Source organism: Clarias gariepinus, chromosome 4 (assembly GCF_024256425.1).
Source record: "Clarias gariepinus isolate MV-2021 ecotype Netherlands chromosome 4, CGAR_prim_01v2, whole genome shotgun sequence".
NCBI classification, from domain to species: Eukaryota; Metazoa; Chordata; class Actinopteri; order Siluriformes; family Clariidae; genus Clarias; species Clarias gariepinus.
Window position 1 is genome coordinate 7762397 of NC_071103.1, and position 22670 is coordinate 7785066.

General features: G+C 41.2%; 1 protein-coding gene across 1 annotated transcript; it reads left to right on the plus strand.

Annotated features, from left to right (window-relative positions):
• Positions 1-1544: 1544 nt before the first annotated feature.
• fam8a1b (family with sequence similarity 8 member A1b) lies at positions 1545-8089 on the plus strand. Its single transcript, XM_053493663.1, has 5 exons — positions 1545-2045; positions 3451-3571; positions 4862-4985; positions 5261-5400; positions 7052-8089. The coding sequence occupies exons 1-5, from the start codon at positions 1583-1585 to the stop codon at positions 7194-7196; spliced, it is 993 nt and encodes a 330-aa protein (XP_053349638.1). The 5' UTR covers positions 1545-1582; the 3' UTR covers positions 7197-8089.
• Positions 8090-22670: the final 14581 nt, after the last annotated feature.

Here is a 22670-nt window from a genome sequence, read left to right on the forward strand (position 1 = left end):
TTATTATTTTTTAAGATTTTAGGTCTTTATACTAAATTATTTATCTGACAGATGCTGAAGTCTCAGTTTCAAAATTTGCTTGCTTGGACACATATTCATATATAAGTTGTTATGAGTTATGATGCCTTTTTAAATACCTTTTAATGTAAATTTAACTAAATGTATTTATTCTATTTGAAGATCATGTTAAATCATAATGTCCTTTAAAAGTGGAGAAATGTCAGTGCAGTATTTAGTGTTGCTGCCTCACATGTCCAGGGCCCTGGTTTAACCCAGAGCTCATATTTTAAGACATATGATGCAAACAGACATTGATCTGTCCATACATCTTTGAAGGTTCAGTTTTCATTGTCTACGTTCCTTTTTTGGAGTAAACCATGCTGTGTCGCTCTTTTGTTTTTGTTTTGTTTGGCAGCTTATGTGTGGATTTTGGCAGCTTGTGTCATTTCTGGCTTTTCACATACTTTGTCTCTTTGACATACGCCACACGAAAACTATGGCGTTGATTGTCCCTTTTAAGTGATGCATATAGCCACACCCACCCTGAGGGGAAAAAGCCTATGCTCATAACTTCTTTTCTAAACATAATGATTTCATTCATGACACAGGCTTAACTTCAGGCAAAACACTTGCAAAAGTTTAATTTATCTCTGTCCTGTTTTCAGATTCCTGTGATTCTGTGATAAACTCTGGCTGGACATACATACAGACAGACAGATATAAAATTTTCAGTAGTAGTTGTGCCTGTGACTTTGTTCGCTGTGAATTTAATTGCAATCTTAAGCGCATTTTAAAAAAGGTACAATGCCATCTGTTGAATTTTGGAATTAACTAAAACTTCTATGTGTTTCTAAGTGCACGGAATAAAGGTGTACGGTCGCGTTTATTATCCCAGCTTCTTGTTAGTAGGTCAGAGCGCAGGGTCGGCCCTTTCACGGCACCCCTAGAGCAGACAGGGTTAAGGGACTTGCTCAAGGGCCCAACAGCGACAACCTGGCGGAGCTGGGGCTCAAACCGCCGGTCTTTTGATCAGTAACTCAGAGCCTTAACACACTGAGCCACCACTGCCCTAAATCATGATGTGTGCATAAACAGACAGACAAAAGTTCCCCAAAACATCAATTACTCATCTTACAACCCCAAATTATTTTTTAGCAAATATCTTCAATGTACAGACATGCCAACTTTACAGCTTTATTATATGTATAGATCTAGGATTTAGCTAGCCATGATGTTTCTGTGCACTAGATTATAATTTTTAGGATCTTTGCCTAGCCCACATGCAGCATTTTATTTGATTTAAGAGCCCTGGTCAGTGTGTGCAGTTTTGTGAAGGCTTGTAGTTGCTCTATGGCGCCCCCTGTGCGCGTGTTTACAGCAGTAAAAATACAGACTGCCCCACTGCCGTATTCCTCAGTGTATACAGGTTCACTGGGCTGTGTTCCATACAGCACAGCGTCCCTCTCCGCGCGCACTACACTGCACCTCGCGCTGATGTCTCCTGCGCCCTGATTAGTGCACTAGGCGCTGCATCGGGGGCAGTTTAGGACTCAGACCCAGGACGCTGGAGCTCAGAGCTGTCATGGCGGACTCCGACGGAGGAGTAGAGGACCTGGAGAAAACTGTTTCCAAAGCCCGCAGTGGGATTAATGACGGGAGGGAGATGAATGCCGGGTCACAGAGCGGGTCGGACTTACTCTCCAAGTCAGAGTACTGTGAGAAGCTGCAGGAGTGGATGTGGCAGTATTACTGCGGCTATGTGAGCTGGCACAGCTGGCTCTCGGTGTTTCCTCCCTGCCTCCCGACACACGCAGCGAGCGCGAGCCTGAGAGCGCCGCTCTGGGGGGCGGACATGATTGACACAGACCCGCGCACCTGGATCTCGCCTTCAGCCGCTCTCCCTTTTCCTGCTTTCCCGCCTTTTCCGCTTCCCGCGGCCAGCACACCGGCTCACACCGAGGCCGAAAGACAGGTGGAGATTACACAGAGGCAGAATGTCCCTGTCCCCCAGCACCTGCAGCACAACGGACACGCCCAGCAGCCAGGTACTGACTCACACACACACACACACACTGATCAGACATACAGTATCATATCAGTATTGATACACACACACACACACACACACACTTTTGCCATCAAAACACTAATGTCCTGTGTGATGTCTTCTGACACCTCTCTATTGACACCAGGATTAATGAACCTTTACCTCAGTTTGATCTACACCATCGCTTCTCCCGGATCCGACTACACAAGTCAGACTTTACTCCCCATGTGCATCAGTGAGCCTCGGTCACCCACGATCCTGTGGCCAGTTCACCGCTTTTCCTTCCTTGGGTTACTTTTGGAACTTTCTGACCACTGCAGCCCAGGAACATCCCACAAGACCTGCAGTTCTGGACTTGCTCGGGCCCGGTCGTCTAGCCGTTACAATTCGGCCCTTCTCGCAGTAGCTACATTTTCAAGCAAGTGAACATTGATGTGCTCGGTGGTGTAGTGGTTAGCACTGTCGCCTTGCACCTCCAGGGTCCAGGTTCGATTCCCGTCTCTGTGTGCATGAAGTTTGCATGTTCTCCCCGTGCTTGGTGGGTTTTCTTCCGGGTACTCTGGTTTCTCCCAAACTGCCTGTAGTACGTGAATGGGTTTTGTGTGTGTGAGTGTGTGTGCTCTGCTCCAGGTCCCCACGACCCTAAATACAGGATAAAGCGGTATAGAAGATGAGTAAGTGAGAGTGAATGAGTGAACCTTGATGTGTTGGAAGCAGAAAAAGTGGAAAAGCATAAGGATTTGCATGACTTTGACAAGAGCCAAAGTTTGATGGCTAGAGGACAGGGTCAAAGCAACTCTAAAACTGCAGCCTGTTTTTGGTTAACGGTTTTAATTTCTTGCATCACTTTTGGTACGTCCTGACCACTGCAGACCAGGAACATCCCACAAGAGCTGCAGTTTTGGACTTGCTTTGACCCAGTCCTCCAGCCATCACAATTTATCTTTTCTCAAAATCACTCAAATCCTTATGCTTGCCCATTTTTTTCTGTTTCCAACACATCAACTTCAGGGACAAAAGCTTTAACTCCAAGCTGCAGGTCATGTGGGATGTTCCTGCTCTGCAGTGATCAGGACATAACAAAAGTGATCCAAGGGTCATGGGTGGGAAAGGCTCACTGATGCACATGGGAAGTGAAGGCTGACCCGTGTAGTCCGATCCAGTAGAAGCGCTAGTGTAGATCAAATTGAGGAAACCGTTAATGCTGGTTGTGATAGAAAGGTGTTGGAGCACACAGCGCATCACTGTTATGGTGGCAAAAAAAGAGGACCTACTCAATGTTAGGTAGGTGTTCACTATGTTATGACTGATTAGTGTAAGTCTTTAGTTAAATGTTATTCCTATCATATGTATCATATATCAACATGTTTACTTCCTGTTCCTCTGCTATGGATCTTTGTTAGGTCGGGAATATTTCATTCCCTCTCCACTCCACCGCTTCCTGGCTGAGATGGTGGACTTCTTCATCCTCTTCTTCATCAAAGCCACCATCATCCTAAGCATAATGCACCTGAGTGGAATGAAGTGAGTTGGGTCCGTATTCTGTGTTTATAATGGCAGAGGTTCATTTCATTAAACTTTCACATTTTCTGCCATGTTTACAGAGAGAGAGAGAATAGGTACACCATATGGGCAAAATGATTTGGTCAAACCTGTTGATTATTGAATTGAGGTGTTTCAATCAGGCTCCTTATCCCCAGTGAAGGGCAACCTTAATGCTTCAGCATACCAAGACATCTTGGACAATGCTTGACTGGCCCCAACACTGTGACCTCAACCCTATCGAGCAGCTTTGGAATGAATTGGGATGGAGATTGTGAGCCAGGCGTTCTTGTCCAACATCAGTGCCTGACCTCATAAATGCTCTACAGAATGGATGGGCACGAATTCCCACAGGAACACTCCAAAATCTTGTGGACAGCCTTCCAAGTAGAGTGGAAGCTGGTATGGCTGCGAAAGAGGGCACTGACTCCATACTGAAGTATATGTATTTGGATATAATGTCCTCGCCAAATTCTTTTGTCCATATAGTGAGTTTTTTGTCACTAAGTCAAGTTTGTCACTAAGCTGATGGATATTAATTACCTGGTTAAATGTGCCAGTGTTCGAATGCTGAAATCAGCAATCAGGTGCACTTTAACGATCCCGATGACGCGAGAACTACATGTAAAATGTGAATATTTTATGCAGAAGGCAAGACTTTTATTGGCATTTTATCTAATGCCGGAGTGTGTACAATACAGTAGGGATAAAACACGCTGAAATATTGAATGAAGTTGACTATAAAATAAAGCTTTGGTTGCATGTGTAAATGATTTCTTTTGTTTTATGTCTTATTGTTAGGAAAAAGGGAATTATGTACACCACACATATACCCTGGTCACAATGAGTAACCAAATAATCATTACTCTCATAGATATTAGACCCTGAAGGTCCTCCTGTCTCGTCCATAACTCCTCAACAGTGCATGAATAAAAAAAAACAACAACATTGATGTCTGTTATACAGTACCGTGCATTGTCCCTTTTGCAATATAGTTCCAGTCACTCTTAATTTTGCATACGGCAGTCATGCGTAAACGCCGACTGCATGAAGGTACTGTATGCTATATCGTTAGCCAACAAGCTACTAGGCTTCCAATATAAACCCACAGTTTGCAGTAACTCGTGACCGTGCGTTGAGTTTTTTCCTCGTGGTCAGTCACAAACAGCTACCGCGAACATGAAGCACAGTCGACAAATTTCTTAACCAACAGTAACTTAAATGTATAAAACATCTTGGTTGGTGCCGTTCTCATGGTATTGTTGTTTTTAGGGACATATCCAAATTCGCCATGCACTTCATTGTAGAAGAAATAGATGAAGACACATCGATGGAGGAACTGCAGAAAATGATGCTTGTGGCTCTTGTGTACCGGATATTGGTGTGCTTCTATGAGGTCGGTCTGCTTCAATGCTCAGCTCTAATAAGAACTTGAGTAAATTTATTGCTTCTCTGGACTTTTGAACATGAGGCAAGGCGTGTGCCAATATTACACGTTCCTAACCTGATAATTATCTTAACAGGCTACCAATAAATCATCTACCACTGTCATCACGAGAATATGAGACCACTTTGCCACAGTAGTAATGCCATTCTTGTTGAATACGGTAATGCATACTCATATATACAGTACCAATTCATCCACATACCTGTATGTCACTCACTGTTTAGATCATATGTATTTGGGGAGTTGGAGGAGCCACGCCAGGGAAATTTCTGCTTGGCCTGCGAGTAGTGACGTGTGACACGTCCGTCCTGGTGCAGCCCAACCGAGTGCGTGTGGTGCCTGCGACTAACGTCAGTCTGTCAGCGTAAGTTCCTGTTCAGCTATACATGAATGCGGTTATCTAGTCAGCCGATCGTGAGGCATCAGTGAAATACAAAAACATCAGAATGTGAGAAAAACACATTGACCTCGTTGACCCTGTCCAAAACTGGCCGGTTGAATACTGGAAACAGAGCAGGTGGTGTTTTACAATGTTCTGTCCAGCGTCTGGGATTCTGTGCTAAGACAGTCCTGCCAGGACTGGAACCCATTACCTGCTGGTCCAGCTTCTCATCTCAAGGTTCAACATGCTGTTGAATGTAACATTTCTTGTTACCAAGATTTTTTTCTTTCCTTATCTCTTTTACTTCCTGTCAGCTCAAACCAGTCATGTCATTCTTCTCAGCCCTTTTCTTATAAACACGGCGTCTCCACCCACAAAACTGTCACTTCCTGTAAGCCATAACTCCTAATTTCTGATCTCTGACTCGACCACCATTTCAGTGACACCAAACCTACATGATTTATCCTAGCATGAGCAGTAAATAACCTAGCACTAGAAAATAATTTGTGGGGACGTAAAATGTAATAGTAAAAATAGTAAGTTTTTTTTTTTTGTCTGTTTGTTAGCATCACGTAAAAACATATAGGCTTTGTTTCATCACAATCGGCCCAGAGGAAGAGAAAATATGTTACTTTGAAATTTAAATGGAAAACACCTTTATATTATAAAAAAACTACATTAGCTCATTTCAAAATTCAACAGATGAATTGAGTGTGCAATTGAAATCTACTTAATCTCACTTACTCTCACACTTTCATTCCGCACACTTAAATTTTAAAATACTTAATCACATCTATATCGAGAAACTACATGTGCATGTGACTTTGTTTTGTGGAATTTAATTGCATACTCATAAGCGTGTTGCTTATGAGTATGCAATTAAATTCCATGCAAAACAAAGTTTTTTCTCAGTACGCTGCAGCCATGATCAAAATGGTTTGGAGCGAAGTCAGGACTGTACGGGGGACGTGGCTGAGTTGCAGTAATGTGCAAGTGGTGCAGTGGGCAGTAAGAGGTCATGCATTGTCCTGCAAAGTCAAAATACCTTTGATGTTTAAATCAGACCATTTAGTTATATTTAAAGGAAAGGGCCATTAAAGGAGTTCCTGGGGGGCCTGTATTTGATAATAATGTGAAGTGGTGTCAGAGGAAAAATAGTTTTAGGAGTGATTTCTATTTGTCTCTTTTATGAACACGTGCTGTAAGACAACATGCTGTTGTTTGGTGACAATTTGCTGGAACAAAAGAGGGATTAATGGTAGTTAGCTGAATAATCTACACTGTAGAATTTGTGTTGCACTGACTACTAATGCAAAAAAAAGAGTGTCTGAGCTATCAGATAGCTACATCATAGAGAACAGTATTTCATTTACATTAATTCACGGGGCAGATCGTATTATCCAGACCTGAGCTGAGCAGTCGAGCTTTTAGGAAACAGGGTTGGTACTCTCGCTCTTTCATGATAAGAAACTTTATATTAATGTTGTTAATCAGAGTTCTCATGAGCATTTAGAGAATCTATTGTGCCTGCACCGATCTTTGCAACTTTATATGTATTTTTTAAGAGATACAGTATTCTATTAAGTTAAAACTCTGTGTAATCCATCATGTTATCGTATCTCTTCTCTCTTAGGTCAACCATCCGAGCCTTAAACAAAAATTTCTCCATTGCGTTTTTCTTCCCGGCGTTCATCACGCTGCTGTTTTTCCAGCACAACAGAACTGTATATGATATTGTGGCAGGGACTATAGTGGTCAAGAGAAACAGACATAGGTGATATGGGTGGAGGAGCGAACCTGCGGAGCAAATCCACATCAAGAACTGATCCAAAGAGCTGCTGGGTTACAGGACAGAGAGAAAACGATGAAATCCTCAGAGCGGTGGAGCAGAGAACTGTCTGACTGCATGTATTCTTCACCGCAGGTACTCAAGGAGCGTTTGAATGATTTAATGTAATGAGTCACCTTTTTTTGCCTTTCGGCATTTACAATATGATTTTTTTGAAGAATTTAATGACATGCCATGCAATGAGTCACATGCAAATTTCAATACGTGTACATTGTCTTTGCTAATTACTGTATTTAACAGTAAAACTTATTCTGTGTCCTTTCTGCATATCAGCAGTGTTTAACCAGTGTTTAACCTCCAGACAAGTCCGTCAAAATGATCTAAATATTCATGGCCTGAAAGACAGAATAATGCCAATGGTTAAGACTTTTAAGAACTAAATGATTTTAGTTTTAAACTAAGCTTTAGCAGTTTAGGGTTTTTTCTTTTTTTTTTATCACTGCCTTCCTAAGTTATAGAAAATACAGTGGGCTTACGGTATGTCTAATTAGTGAATATGCACATATACTGTATACTATAAACATTTATAATTTGCATCAAGGCTTACCTTGAGAAATAAATTGGATCTAATACCTAAAACAGTTTGTGCTGTTGTAGCACCACAATTTGAAATTTATATTTTTACCATTTGGCGAGAGGCGAGAGGCATCTACTGTGGTCTTTTAGCCAAACACCCCCCCCCCCCTCTCGCAAGGGAAGCAAAAATATGCTATACATCATTCATTAAAACCGCACACTATAGCAAAAGGTCTTCATTTATTTGACTCTATTTATTTTACTGATCATCTTTATCTTTATCGTGCCTTCAACATGAATGTGCTAATAAATTTCTCCAGTATGTAAATAATGATGATGATGATGTGTATTATTTTCCTTTGAACTGAGTTGAGTTTTGCATTGATTCCTGGAGTGTGCTAGTTTGTAAGTTGAAGGCCTGTCACCATTTTCAGTTAATAGCCTAGCCTCTGCAAGAAGAAAAACATAACAATAGAACAAATTATTTAATTACTATATGCACTATAACAGCACGTCCTGTTGTTATAATAAAATCAAAATATAATAACCTTTTCCGGGATGGCCGTCCTAGATTGTGGAGTGTGTCTGTATGGATTTGCACTGATTCAGCCCTAAAAGCGTTAAAGAAGTCGAAGGTGTAAAGTTCATTACAGGACTGTTGAGGTCAGGACTCTGTGCATGTAGTGTTGCCACCTGTCCCAGTTTTCTCCAGCGCTGTCCCATTTTAATGATCTGTCCTGGAAAATATATAAAATTTCCCCGGAAACATAATCTGTTTTTCATATGACTGATTCTCATGTATAGCTCTACTTTATACATCTACACTATGTGGGTAAAATTATTTGGCCAAACCTGCACTGACTTTCAGTATGGAGTTGGTCCACCATATGCAGCCATAACAGCTTCCACTCTTCTTGGAAGTAGTGATGGTGAGATGAAGCTTCATGAAGCTCTGAAGACTTCCAGCCAGTTGGTTCACAAAAGGGTTCATTTCTGGAGGCTTCATTTGCACAAAACCCCATCCAAACTCATCAAACCATGTCTTTATAGTTCTTGCTTTGTGCACTGGGACACAGTCATGTTGGAATAAAAAAGGACCTTCCCCTAACTTTTGACACAAAGTTGGAGACATACAGTAGCATTGTCCAAGATGTCTTGGTATGCTGAAGCATCAAAATTGCCTTTTATTGGAGATAAGGGGTCTGATGTCTGATCGAAATCTTTTTTTCTCCCCTATATGGTGTTTATTTCATAACGATCACACAAGCTATCCTGGAACTGGTTGCCATGACAATAAGACAAAGAAGCCCAACATTCTTGAAAAATTAGATCTCTTTGGGACGGGCAGTCTTTTTATGGGTCAGTCATCTGTTGTTGCAATTTTCTTTGTAAGTAATAAGTGGCAACCGTATTTGCAGGCCACTGACGGCCTTCTACTCCAGGCTTGGCAAACAATGTCTTATACAGCTTGAATTTTAGATAGGGACTTTTTGTTATGCTAAAATGTGTTGAGCTTCTTACTTCCAGTCAAAGGTGTAATGCTTAATTTTACAGCAATATCAAGACATTTTGGACAATGTGAAGTGTGTGTATGTGCCCTGTGATGGATTGGCACCCTGTCCAGGGTGTACCCCGCCTCATGCCTTAAGTCTCCTGGGTTAGGCCCTGAGCACCCCATGACAATGTATGCAGGATAAAGAGGTATTGACGGTGAGGGAGTGAGTGTGTCTAACTTCATGGGAACATTTCGGGGAAACATTTTGGGGAAAACCCACATATAGCTGTGATCCCGAACATGTATAAAACATGGATATAACATCTTGATGAGATGCTGATGTAAGTGATTGGGTATCTTTTTCACATTGAGAACATTTTGACTATTGTGTGTACGAGGTACCAGTGCAGACCTAAAAGGGTTTTTGTTAATTTATAAGATATATATATATATATAACACTGATGAATTGGGTATGTGACAGATGCAGGAATAATGCAGAGCTCTTCTCAGCAGGAGAACGGCTACACTACACTACACTACACTACACTATACCTGAATCACCAGTAGATGGAGCAACAAAGCCAAATATTCCCTGCACTGACTGATCTGATCAAATTTACCGATGTTGATTACAGCTACAGGCTCTCTGGATTAGAAGATCCAAAGTGACAAAAGCAGTAGGTTATGATTAGATTGGGTTACTTCATTACTGATATTGAATAACAGGAAGTAGTGTCAACCCCTGGCCTTCCTGGAACTTCCCAGCCTATAGGTAAGAAGGATCTATCCACTGGTCAAGGCTATGTAGAAGAATGATATTCTGTCGCCTGATTGTTTGCTGCATGCAGACTAACATTGTCTTTTGTTAAAGCAGGGGAAACGTGTAAGCTTGTTCTGTACAGAGAGTGATAGCTCAGTGGGTAAGGTGTTGGCTTTTTGATTAGAAGGTCGTAAGTTTAAATCCCAGCACTACCAAGCTGTCGTTGAGCATGGACCTTTAATCCGGAACTGCTTGGTTGTGTTAAAAAGTTGGATAACTGTACTGTAGCTCGCTCTGGGTTTGGGTGTCTGCCAATGTATGGTCATCCCAATGTTTTATGTGCTGCTATATTTTTGTCAGTGATGTATTAGTGTGTTGGGTTTTATCAACATTGAAAGCAAAGCTGACAGGGACAGATGGTTCTCTCTCATAATCAGACCCTGACTCCCCACAGACCTCTCCGTCTCTCTCCCTCTCTCGTTCTCTCCCTCTCTCTGTCTATTGAGAGAGAGCTCAGTCTGTCACAACCTGCCTCGTCTTTATCTGACATCTGACATGGGCTTGTTAAATCCCCAGTACAATGACATTTGATAGGGAAGTTAATATAACCGTGTGAGTCCTAAAAATACAGGGAAAACCTAATGGATGGATGTCTGTGCTTTGGATAGTAAGAAAAGCAGGAAAGATTCCACACTAAGTGAAAAAACGCAAAGGGATTGTTGCTTCTAAGCTTCAGAATGCCATAAATATCCCATATTCCTTGTTTTTGTTTTTGTTTTAGAAATCTTTCCACCCTTTTCTATTTTTTGTGTTTGAATTTTCACTCTGTGCATTATGTCTTCAAGACTTGCGTTAGTATTTCAGCTCCTGCTGCAAAGGTACGTAAGTAGTAGTAGTAGTAGTAGTAGTATGCACACACACAATAGTGCACATATCCGTGTGCCAATGACCGTGAGAGAAGAAGAATCCCTCAGAAGGGAAGGACAGAGTCAGGCTGTGTTGTCAAGGGCTCCCTCGGAGCAAGCTCATTGGCTCACTGTGCAGCAGTCCTGCATTAATTGATGATGCATTTGGCCTGTTGTAGTAATGATGTCATCTGCAGCCAATCCAAGACCATAGTGACTGTGATTGGAGCATCCTGATTGGCTATATAGAGAAAAGGGGAGGGGTGTTGTTTTCCATCAGCCCACACTCCTATACTCCATGAAAAAGGATGGAAGGAGCATGCTCTCACAAATCACAGATGAATATTCTTTCACTATATCTGAACAAAAATAAAAGAACCCCCTCATCGATTATAATAATCCACTGTCGTTAGTTTGGATTAATCCCGATAGTCTTTCCAGACCTCAGCATAGGGCCTCATACAGTAACGTTGAATTATAATCCATGTGTAATAGTCTGCAGTCCATAAGTCCTGGAATCCTTCTGCCCTGTAGCGCATTTGCATCGGCCCTCCTCACACCTGTGCGGTTTTGTTACATACACACAATCTATTCATTTTGCTGCTCTGTTGTACTTTGAAGCCCTGTTTATTTGAATGATTTGCGTCATTTAGGTGATCGTGTAGTATTTTGTAATCATCCATATTAACTTACTGTGCTATAAAGTTATTTAAATGATATCTCAGTGACGGTTGCTCCGCGTGCAGTGGGTGTTGTCCTCACCGCGCAGCTCCAAGGTCTTCATAGTTTGGTCCCATGCTTGGGTCAGTGCCCATGTGGAGCTGTGCGGGTTCTCCCTTGTGTCCTCCCACCTTTAGAGTCATGCTGGAAGGTGGACTTGCTGCACTAAATCTCCCCCAGATGTGAATTAGCATGACGCCCTGCACTCGGGGTTTATTCTCTCACACACCTAGGATTTAAAGTCTATGGATCGTGGATAGGAATCCAGTCTTTCACTATAACTGTCACTATGCACATAGTCATTTACACTTGGTGGCAAAATAGTTTGGCCAATTCATCTACAAACATGTTTCCTGGAGATGGGATCACACATGTGACCCTGTCAATCATGTGTTAGCTGTAAAACCACAACACTGTGTACTACCTACCGTCAAATGTCCTAATTGCCTTTGATTTTGTAATACTTATTTCTGTAATTACTACGATGCAAAATTGTGATTTTAAGGTACAATACAGTACGAATAATAAATAAAATTACATAACATATTGGGCATTATTATGAGTTTACTTTAACCATGATGTGAAACAAATATGTCTTGTTATCTTTATTACACCAACATATTCACTTCTCGGGGAGAATTTCTATCAGGGAGCAGAAACACTGTTGCGACCGCACCTTCAGAGCAGTCTCTCTTCATCGCCTGCATTCTTATATAATCTTTATATTTCACAAAGCTCCCTCATACCTAGGGATTTGATTCATACAGTCCTTTAGACTTGATTTCTTATGGTGAGCTATTAGAGCCTGTGACTAGTTGCTGCTCCTGCAGGAGGTGAATGGAGTCTGTAGTTTTAATTAAGAAGAGATTCACTGCAAATGAAATGAGAAGATTGCAGTCCCTGAAGACACCAACTTGGCAATGGATTCCTTTACATCCATTCTATAACTGAATTTATTTTGTAGTTGTGCAGAGGCAAAAAAAGGGGGGGGGGGTGTTAAACCTGCTGAGCATTGCCGCCTGTAACACCTGCAGTGGGAGAGTTGTTGGGTCATGAGCTGGAGGGACCACCATTTATTGTTGTTTTCCCATTTTCACTTCCAACAACAACAATGCTACTATCACCACCACTAACAGCAACAAAGCACCACTAAAAAACACAATTAACTATAGTGCATACAACAATATCAGATATGGCATCAACATCATTAACACCAAAGGAAACCAACACCCATACCACCACCATCAAAACTACTTAGGGCAACATCACTAACAATACCAATGAGAGCATAAAACATAAAACCATCACTACCATCAACAACAGCAGGAGCACCCACACCACCACCACCACCAAAAACTGCAGACAACACCAATAACAACACCGCTATCAACACCAGTGACACCCCCATCAACAACACCTCCACTAACGGCAACGTCACTAACAATTACCAACAACAACAACAATAACAACAGCACCACCAATAACACAAACAACAACATTAGCACCAGCACCACTGGCAACAACACCAACACCAACAACAACAGCACCCACACCCCCATGATTGCCACTACAGTAACACCGCTAACAACACCAACCACAATGTCAAAAACATCACCCCTGAAACACCAACAACACCACCACAAACAACAATAAAATCAACCCCCACTCTGCCAACACCACAACCAACACCAATGATAACAACAATATCGCTAACAATACCAACAACAACAACTCAAACAACACCATCAGCCAGCACCACCGGCAACAGCAACAATAACAACAGCACCCAACCTCCATGATCACCACTAACACTACCAACCACAAGGCCAAAACCCTTTTCCCGCCCCATAACAACAACAACAACGCCAATACCACTACCATCAACAGCAACACTGGCAACAACACCAATAACAACAGCATCCATACCCTCATAAGCACCACTTACAGTAACAACACATCACCAAAACCATCGCCATCACCCATAACACCAACAAAAGTGACAACAGCACCAATAATAATATTACCAACCACAAGATAAACAATATTTTAATCCTAAAATAGAATGCCTCTTTAAGATGTTTAATCAGCATGAAATGCGCATCAAGTCACAGAAGCTCTGTCCTGCATCCTAAACATCTTCTCTTGTGTGCCTCATTAATGCTTAGTATGAAAACTAATGTTTTTTTCTCCTCACATCCAATGAGTGGGCTGTATTTTAACACCTTTAACTTAAAACATGTGTTTGTTCATTTAATCATCTTCAGTAGTCTTTATCCGCTGAGGATCCCAGTGGATCCAGAGCTTCTGGGCAGGAATACACTCTCGGGTGCCAGGCTCCCACAACAAGGGCAGCAAAAGATGTTGTGCCACTCCAGCTTTTCACTTTGGTGATAGAGACAGGAAAGTGGCACTTCGGATCTGCCAGGCAACATGCAGTGTGTACCAAACACACCAGAGTTCTCCTCCTTCTTAGAACTGATGCATCCCTATGAGTCCGCTGGTGCACTCCAGTGTTAGTACGGAAAATAGAGTGCCAATAAAAAAATAAGTTAAACAAAAAAGCCAAAAAGTGAGGATACTTTCTGATATAATAGTATAATAATATAATACAATATAATAAAATGTTTACAACAGAGCACAGACGTGATGCACAGAATTACCAACATTGTTTCCATCAACAAGGAACCTGGATTTCTCCAACCTGTATATATATATATAAATGAAACAGTATAAGGAGCTCAATGCTAACGAATTAGTAGTACTTGGTGTGAAACCCTTCAGTATAATCACATCAGGGTGGGTAATGTAATTAATGTAAATAGTCTGCATTTGACTGGTACTAACAAGAATACTGACCTTAGAAGCAATATCACTGTACACTAAAGTCCCTTCCAGGGTGTATGCCCAGAATACAAATTTGCTGTGACCCTGATCAGGAAAAAGAGCGTTACCTCTAATTATGTTTTCAGCACTCTCTGTTTCTTTAAAAAATGCATTAGAGCCTCAGCAGGGACACACTTCACTCTTTGATCAGACAGCACACTCAGATTCAGTCTGCCAAGTCCATTTTTTTTTGCAATTACTCGCAAGATTCATGCATAGCAGGTGTTTGTTTTTCACGAAAAGAAATGGCATAGTGCTGGAGGGTTTATTTTAAAAGCTTAAGGTATGAATGCTGGTGACATGCTGGCTTAGTGATTAGCATTGTCGCATTGCACCTTCAGGTTATTCCTGCATAAAGTTTGCATGTTCTCCCAGTGCTTGCTGGGTTTCCTCCAGGAGCTCCGGTATTAGATAAGGCTATTTGGTGTTCCCAAAACTGCCCGCCATAAAATGGGAATAATTAAAACGCCATTGGCCTCCATGGCACCATGGAGGCCAATGGCGTTTTAATTATTCCCATGAATATGGACGAATATTCGGTGGATGGACGAAAGTTGGGAGGTGGCGCCTATACAGGCTGTATCAGACCTGGGAATGTAGTGGCAAGATAAAAATTACAACAACAAAAAACTGTCCAAAGACATGCAGATTGGACTAATTGGCCACAGTGTGTGAATGAGCCTGTAAGTGTGTGTATGTGCTCTGCAATGGACACTTGTGGCACTTCAAGAAACAAGAAGGTTTTCTAAGATTGTCTCTACTTTCCATTTTTTAGAAATTCTCTCACAGGTTCACTGAGTCTAAAATAGACAGTAAAATGAGATCACTTAAGCATGACATCCACTCCTTTTTCTCGGTTTGGTTGCCCAACCAGTGGCGAGGCTGGCCGTCCTCTCTGCCTCATGCTCAACACTGCTCTTTACACGATCAGCAGATAAAGAAACTGTTATTACTTCGTCCAACCAGCCTGGATTTATGGTAATTTAGAGTTGTTATCCCGAAATGCATTTGATGAGTGTAACATGTGGAGGAGTGACCGCAGTGTTGCAGGATCTCGTGGTAGCTCGGTTAAGTCAATACTTTCGTTTTTTCCTTTTCTTTTTATCCCCTGCTTCTTGGGTTGCATTCTTGCAGTGCTGTGCGTAAGCAAAGCCAGGCTATTTTTGGGATGAATGGAGCTCTTGGCTCTAATAGACATGGGAAAATGTTTTAGCTGTGAAGACACAGGGTGGTCCGTTGCTGTGGTCAGGCTTGTTTATCAAAAAAAAAAAAAAATCTCCCATTTTTACAGAAACATAGATTGCAACAGTTTGGAGTTAGGTGTTCCATATAGCAAAAATGTGGTTTCTGAAATTGTTGAACCTCACATGCCCTGCCCTTTTCCTGGTATCACATGAGCACGATAGGCTTTTACCTTTAATGATGTAATAACATTAAACTTTCACCTGTTTGATGTGTTCAGAGGTCCTATGTAGGGTGTACTCCTGCAGTACCTCATGCCTGGTGTTCCAGGTACGTGCTGTGACCCTGACCAGGATAAACGCATTAACTCTAATTGCATTTTCAGCATTCTCTGTTTCTTCAAAGAATGCACCAGAGCCTCAGCAGGGACAATTTTCACTCTTTGGTTAGTCTGCACACTCAAGATTCAGTCTGCCAAGTTTTTTTTATTTATTTATTTTTTTTACCAGCAGGGATTCATGTTTGGAGGTGTTTGTTTTCATGAAAAGAATTGGCAGAGAACCTTATGAAGGTTTCTTTAAAATGTTAAGGAATGAATGCTGCTACTGTACAGTGTATTTAAGATTCCATGGCATAGTCCATGGTCAGTGATAAACAGCTGCGCTGGCTCGAGCTCAAGTTCTTAAAAAGCCAACCTGAGGCAAATGTTCAACAGGAAGATATTTTCCTACGGACTCCACCTGTGCTCTGGGGTTTACAAGGCCTGCTGTACCCAATACACAGAACCTTATTCTCACTAGACTCTTTTATACTCAGACATACAGAATCACAACTAAACTCACTTGCTGACTGCCATGTGCATACATGAGCATGTAGATATGCAAGTGTACAGTATGTGCAGTCACACAACCAAACGTGCATGCTGACCGACTCACATACTGTAACAAGTGCACAGTTTTAAAGAAAACGTCTGTTCCTTAATGCATAGCCATCGACCTGTGTTACCTTGGCAACCCAGGTTTCATATTCTCTACACACTAAGATAGCAAGACGTTCATTCCGAATAAGGCTGATATTTTCTCTCTTGCTCCTTTTTCTTCTCTTTATGTTTCTTTTTCTCTCCCTCTCTCTTTTACGAACACATACACATTTGTGCAGTTGATAGCCTTTTGTTTTGTTTTTTTAATCAAAGGACATCTTCTTTATGAATTCAAACATTTCTGCAAGTCAGTGAGACTTTGAACTATCGATCTGCATTTTTAGTGCATTAATCGTTGCAGGAGACATCACCTAAATTTTCTCTATGTAGACATGGCCATGGCCTTTTAACATGCGTCTTTGTAACTTACAGATAAACAACATAAGAGTGAACATGAATGCTGTCGCATTTATTTATAAGACTAGACACAACCTTGTTTATTACTTTGAGATATTAATTATTTTATTTTACTGATTTCTCTTTCCAGGCTTCTACTTTTACATTTAACATTGAATTCATCAGCATCCACCAGTGAGCACCATACTTACTGTATATAAAAGGTGGAGAATAAAGGAGTGCCTCAGGGATGTATATTATGGCCTTTGCTGTTAAATTACTATGCGCACAAAATTTTAGTTAAGCATTGGGAAAAACTATAAAAAAATGGCCGCACTATAAAAGGTGTTCACCAAATTTAATTCAACAAGTTTGTATGTTTTACTGTTGTTGATCTGGTGGCACGGTGGCTCAATGGGTAGCACTGTTGCCGTGCACCTCAAGGTCTGGGTTTGATTCCTGCCTCAGGGTTTGTGTGCATAGACTTTGTTTTACAATTCTGTAATTTATTGTGTCTGGTTGAGGATCCTGTTGCATGCAGGAATGCGTGAAAGTCTGCTTGGGATGTGTGTAGTGACTGGGGACGGATCCACCTGGCTATGAGGATGGTGCAGATGGTAGTTGTCTGATGACTTGTGACTGCAGTCGCTCAATAGTTTGGGACTGAAATTCCTACAAATAGGAATATTAACTCAAACACCTCTCCTGTTATATTGGACATCGAGCCTCCTGACACACAGTATGTCTGCAGATCAATCCCAGCTATCTGATATCACCTAAATGAGGATGAGTTCCCTGTTGAGTCCGATTCCTCTCAAAGATTCTTCTTACTGCCATCTCAGGGGTTTTCTCCTTGCCACCTTCACCCTTGGCTTGTTCATCAGGGGCAAACTGATCATTTCGATTTAAACATTCATCCATGTTTGTAACACATTTCATATGTATTTCCTTAATTTTCTTTTGATCCTATAAACGACCATTGTTAAACATGCAAAACAAATTTAATTGAATTGAATGTTACTCGTTTACATGTTTACATTTCTCTCTCTCTCTCTCTCTCTGTTTCTCAATCTTGCTCTTTTTCTTTCTCTTTGCCTTGGAGCAACCGCACACCAAAACCAAGGGCAGTTTTCCACATTAGCCAGCGATACTGAATAATGTACAGTTTTAAGGCAGTGCTGATGGGGCAGTGTAACCAGAAAGTATGACATAAGACCTTCTTATAAGAATCTTGGAAAGGCACACTGGTAGCAAACAGATTAACCTGAAAAGTCTTTTTATTGGGCCATTCTTTATTCTTAATTGGACCGCTAAGAGTTAGAAGAAAAGAAAAATAGAAATAAATAACTAAACAGGTGTCAAGGTCAAAGATTTTTTCTTACTTCTCTAAATTTTATTCAGGTTGATTTTTTTTCTCCTTTTAATTAAGAAAGCAGTTTGCATGGTATCATTGAGGTATTTAGGTGTTTGGTGGCACTGTGGCCCTGCATCTCCAGGGAAGGGGTTCGATTCCCGCCTCGGGATCTGTGTGCATGGAGTTTGCATGTTTTCTTGGTTGTGCTTGGTGGGTTTTCTCTGGGTTCCGCTCATAGTCCAAAAACATGCAGATTAAGCTAATTAGCATTTCCAAGTTGGCAGTAGTGTGTGTATGAGAATCAGGCATCGAGCTGAGCTTACGTAACTGCCACAGAAATGATCAATACTGTATATCTCCAGGGTGGGGAGTATTTGATGCCTGATGTGTCAGATGGCACGTGGATGGACCAAATGACCTAAATTTAGGTATTTATTAACCAAGAAAGCAGAACGTTTCCGGAAGGTATGAGTACCAGATTGCCTATGACAGTATGACACTTTATCTTTAACTTTTTACACAATTTTGGACTTTTAAACACCTTCCTTTCACATATGCAACTCCTGACAAGAGAGAGAGAAAAAAATATATATATACACACCTTTTAACCCTTTATCAATATAGAGGAATTGATTGCTATTTATAGCCTCTGATGACTGGCAATGGGCGGAGCATTCTTACACTTATTATCTTTGTTTGCATAAAAGTGACCAATCAAATTTTTGCCCTCCTCCCACATTCTTTACACCGGAGTCCTGTACACATGTGTGCTGCTCGGGTCCAGGTCACCTCCGGCCCTCCTTCTGCATGTCTGAACATGTTGGGACATGTCTCAGGGTTCCTACATGCAGCAGTATTTGAGACACCTCCAGCAGTGTAGTGTGAGTAACAGGTGCTGAGACAGAACCATGTGAGGACAAGCTATTTTCTACTGGAAAGCACCACATCTGGGGCCACACAGTGAGTCCATGCTTGGTGCTTTGTGTGTGTGTGTGTGTGTGTGTGTGGTTATATTTATATATTTAAGCAGGATCTAATATTGTACTGCAGTGAAGTGCTTCTTGTTTACTCTTTGACAGTTATGCATTCGCCTGTGAGTGGAGCCCTGAATAGAGACTCTTATAAATGATTAATATGTGTAATAACTCTAAATACACTAGGAGACCATATGTGCACCATGCTTAACTCACGTGGCTTCATTTGACTTTTAAGCTCTGTGATAACAGCCATGCAAGGTCAGTGATGCATATTATTGTATTGAGTGCCGTGGGTATTATCACTCACTCACCCACCCACTCACTCACCCACTCACTCACCCATCGTCTATACCACTTTATCCTGTATGCAAAGTCACAGGGGGCCTGGCACCTATCCCAGGAGACATAGGGCACGAGGTCCACCCTGGACCAATCCATCGCATGGCACACACATACACCACACACTCACATGCTCATTCACACAATTTGGGAACACCCATCTGTACTGTATGTCTTTGGACTGTGGGAGGAAACCCACCGAACACAGGGAGAACATGCAAACTCCATGCACACAAACCCCGAGGCGAGAATAGAACCCAGACCCTGGAGGTGCAAGACGATAGTGCTAACCACCACATGTTGCATTGTTACATTTCTATTTCTCTAATGTACTGACTTTAGGAAAGACACGAGTTAAAGGTGCACTAGACATGAGCCTCAAGTTTAATGAAGCACTGTTTTGAGAACACACACACACACACACACACACACACACAGAGAGAGAGAGAGAGAGAGAGAGAGAGAATTCACCTCTTCCCCCAAGTGACTGCTTGGGTACAATATCCTCTCCAAACAGAGTAACGTAGCAACGCTGCCAAAACCCTTCTTCTATTAAGAGGAGTGGAGCTATCAAAGGTTGTCACTCAGCATGGCTTTGTAGGCTTTAGGAACTGAGCCCTTGAAGCTGAAAGCACAGATTGTAACACACTTACTCTGTCTGGGTTCAGTTTTTCACACACTGACCTTAGTGACATCTTTGGTGCACTTATAGATAGAGTCTAGTGCGTCAACCGTACAAATTTTACAGTAATTTGCCAAAAAAAAAAAAAAAACCTGCTGTTATAATGGTAACCATATTTACAGTGAAGTACTGTAATATCTTCCATGTTACAACAACAACAACAACAACACATAGTCCACTATATTTGCTCATGCAAATATCAACTTCAACCAAATGTAGGAGATTGCTGGGATTTGAACACACAACCTTCAGATCTGCTTTAACCACTGCTTTTAGCCTCAACAACCATCTCAGACTGTTCACTGTACACTAATTAAACCTCATTTATCAATTCTAACTTGCAGTAAAGGATTGCACTGTGCACAACCCAATGCACAAATGTTGCTCTGTTTGCAGTGACTCAGTGGTTTAAGCCTTTGAGTTAAACAGCAGGAGGTTGCAAATTCAAATCCTGGCAGTGCCAACCTGCTTTGCTCGGGTCCCTCAGCACAACCTTTAACTCGTGTCTCATTTGTATCCTGCATGAACTGGAGAACCCTTTTCACAAAGCATCATTTGTTGAATGCACTCACCTAACATTGTGTCATGAATAGGAATCACAGCTATAGTACTGTATGTTCTAATGCAGACAGATTACAGTACCAGTTCGGTTATTATACACTATGATTCAGCATATAAATATCTGCTCGTGATTATTGTACTCATGCACAACTCATGTGACTCAAACAGCGTTTGAGTCGCATGTCAGGTGTTATTGTATGAGCCACCCTTACTGTACTTCTTACTGTACTTTAATAATTATTTACTAACTATCATTTGATTGCTACTTGTGTATCTACTTCCTTTAATCCTTTCACCAGGCTTTGTTTGCATGCTGTACCGAGGTCATTTCCCCTGTGTGATCAATAAATTCCCTGCTTGTCTTCCTTCCCACCTTCACATGTTTTAACATGAGGATTCTCCTGCTTCAAATCAATGTCTGGTCTCTGTCTGGGCAGGTTCTGCTCAAAAAGGGTGGTTGAATATAAGCAGGTTAATAAAAGACTACTTGATTATCATTAAAAAAAACAGAACGAAATTATGTCGCGGTTTAGACCTGGTATTGACACAGGATGAAAATATCTAGCAACAGACTGATTAAACATATGTTGAGCAGTAATATATTTGGGAATGATTGATAAGTACATCGCAGAACTAATAAGGACACAGTAAATAAGGTGCATTATGATTAATAATGTATTTCACAGCTGAAGAGAATATATTGCACTGTAAATAAACTGTGAGGTGGTTAGTAAATATATTGCGCCACTAATGATAATATAGACATCACTTCATGTTCTTTATTATATTTTCACATGTATGCACAAATGGACTTTTCCATTAGTGGTAACTTTAATGTTAAGATTCGAGGTTTTTATTGTCATATATACCTCGGTAAGATGAAATTCTTATTTTTTTCTCGAAAACAAGGATGTAGAAGTGCATTGAACGATGAAATTACAGTAAGAGATAAATATAAATAAGAAACAAAAAAAGGTAGAATATAATTTTAAGTTTACAGTGTAAATTAAGGCCATTAGTGTGTGGGTTCCCCTTGTGCCTTTAAAACAGCCCTGACCCCTTCGAGACTTCACAAGATCTCTGCAGGTGTGGTGGTGTACCCGGCACCAGGTAGGTTCTCCGTGGACCAGCCTTGTTTGTTCACCACGTGAACCATGACCGCTTATTCAGATTGAGTTTTAAGGAATTTGGAGGTCGGTTTAACAACATTGAACCCTTTGCTTGCTAAAGCCCCTTACACACCAAGCAGTGAGGCACTGAGTGTTCTCTTATCTTTCTGTCCTTGCCAGCATTAACTTTATCAGCAATTTGTGCTACATTGGCTTTTCTGTGAGATGGGACAAGACGGGCGGTGGGACAGGATGGGCGGGACACCATAAGCATTTCACTGCATATCGACTGTGTGTATGACTGTGTATGACTGTGTATGTGACAAATAAAATTTGAATTTGAATTTAAAAGAGCCTTAGGTGCCCATAGTCACCAGGTCACTTTACTGGAATTGATAATAATTATTAATACTGTATTATAGCTGTCCGGTGTATCTGTAACATTTTCCGGTTTTCAGCACAACTCTTGTATTTCAGCACAAAGCTGTATAACATTATTATGTTAAGCGTTCCTAACTGCAGTCGTGGAACTTTTCCCGATTAGGATACGATTGATCAGCTTAATGAGTGTTGACTGTAGAGAGAACCTTTAGTTTTACAGACA

Coding starts and splice junctions, on each gene's coding strand:
- fam8a1b (XM_053493663.1), top strand. CDS start 1,583: ATGGCGGACTCCGACGGAGGAGTAGAGGACCTGGAGAAAACTGTTTCC. Junction 2,046..3,450: donor CGGACACGCCCAGCAGCCAG/GTACTGACTCAC, acceptor GATCTTTGTTAG/GTCGGGAATATTTCATTCCC. Junction 3,572..4,861: donor ATGCACCTGAGTGGAATGAA/GTGAGTTGGGTC, acceptor TGTTGTTTTTAG/GGACATATCCAAATTCGCCA.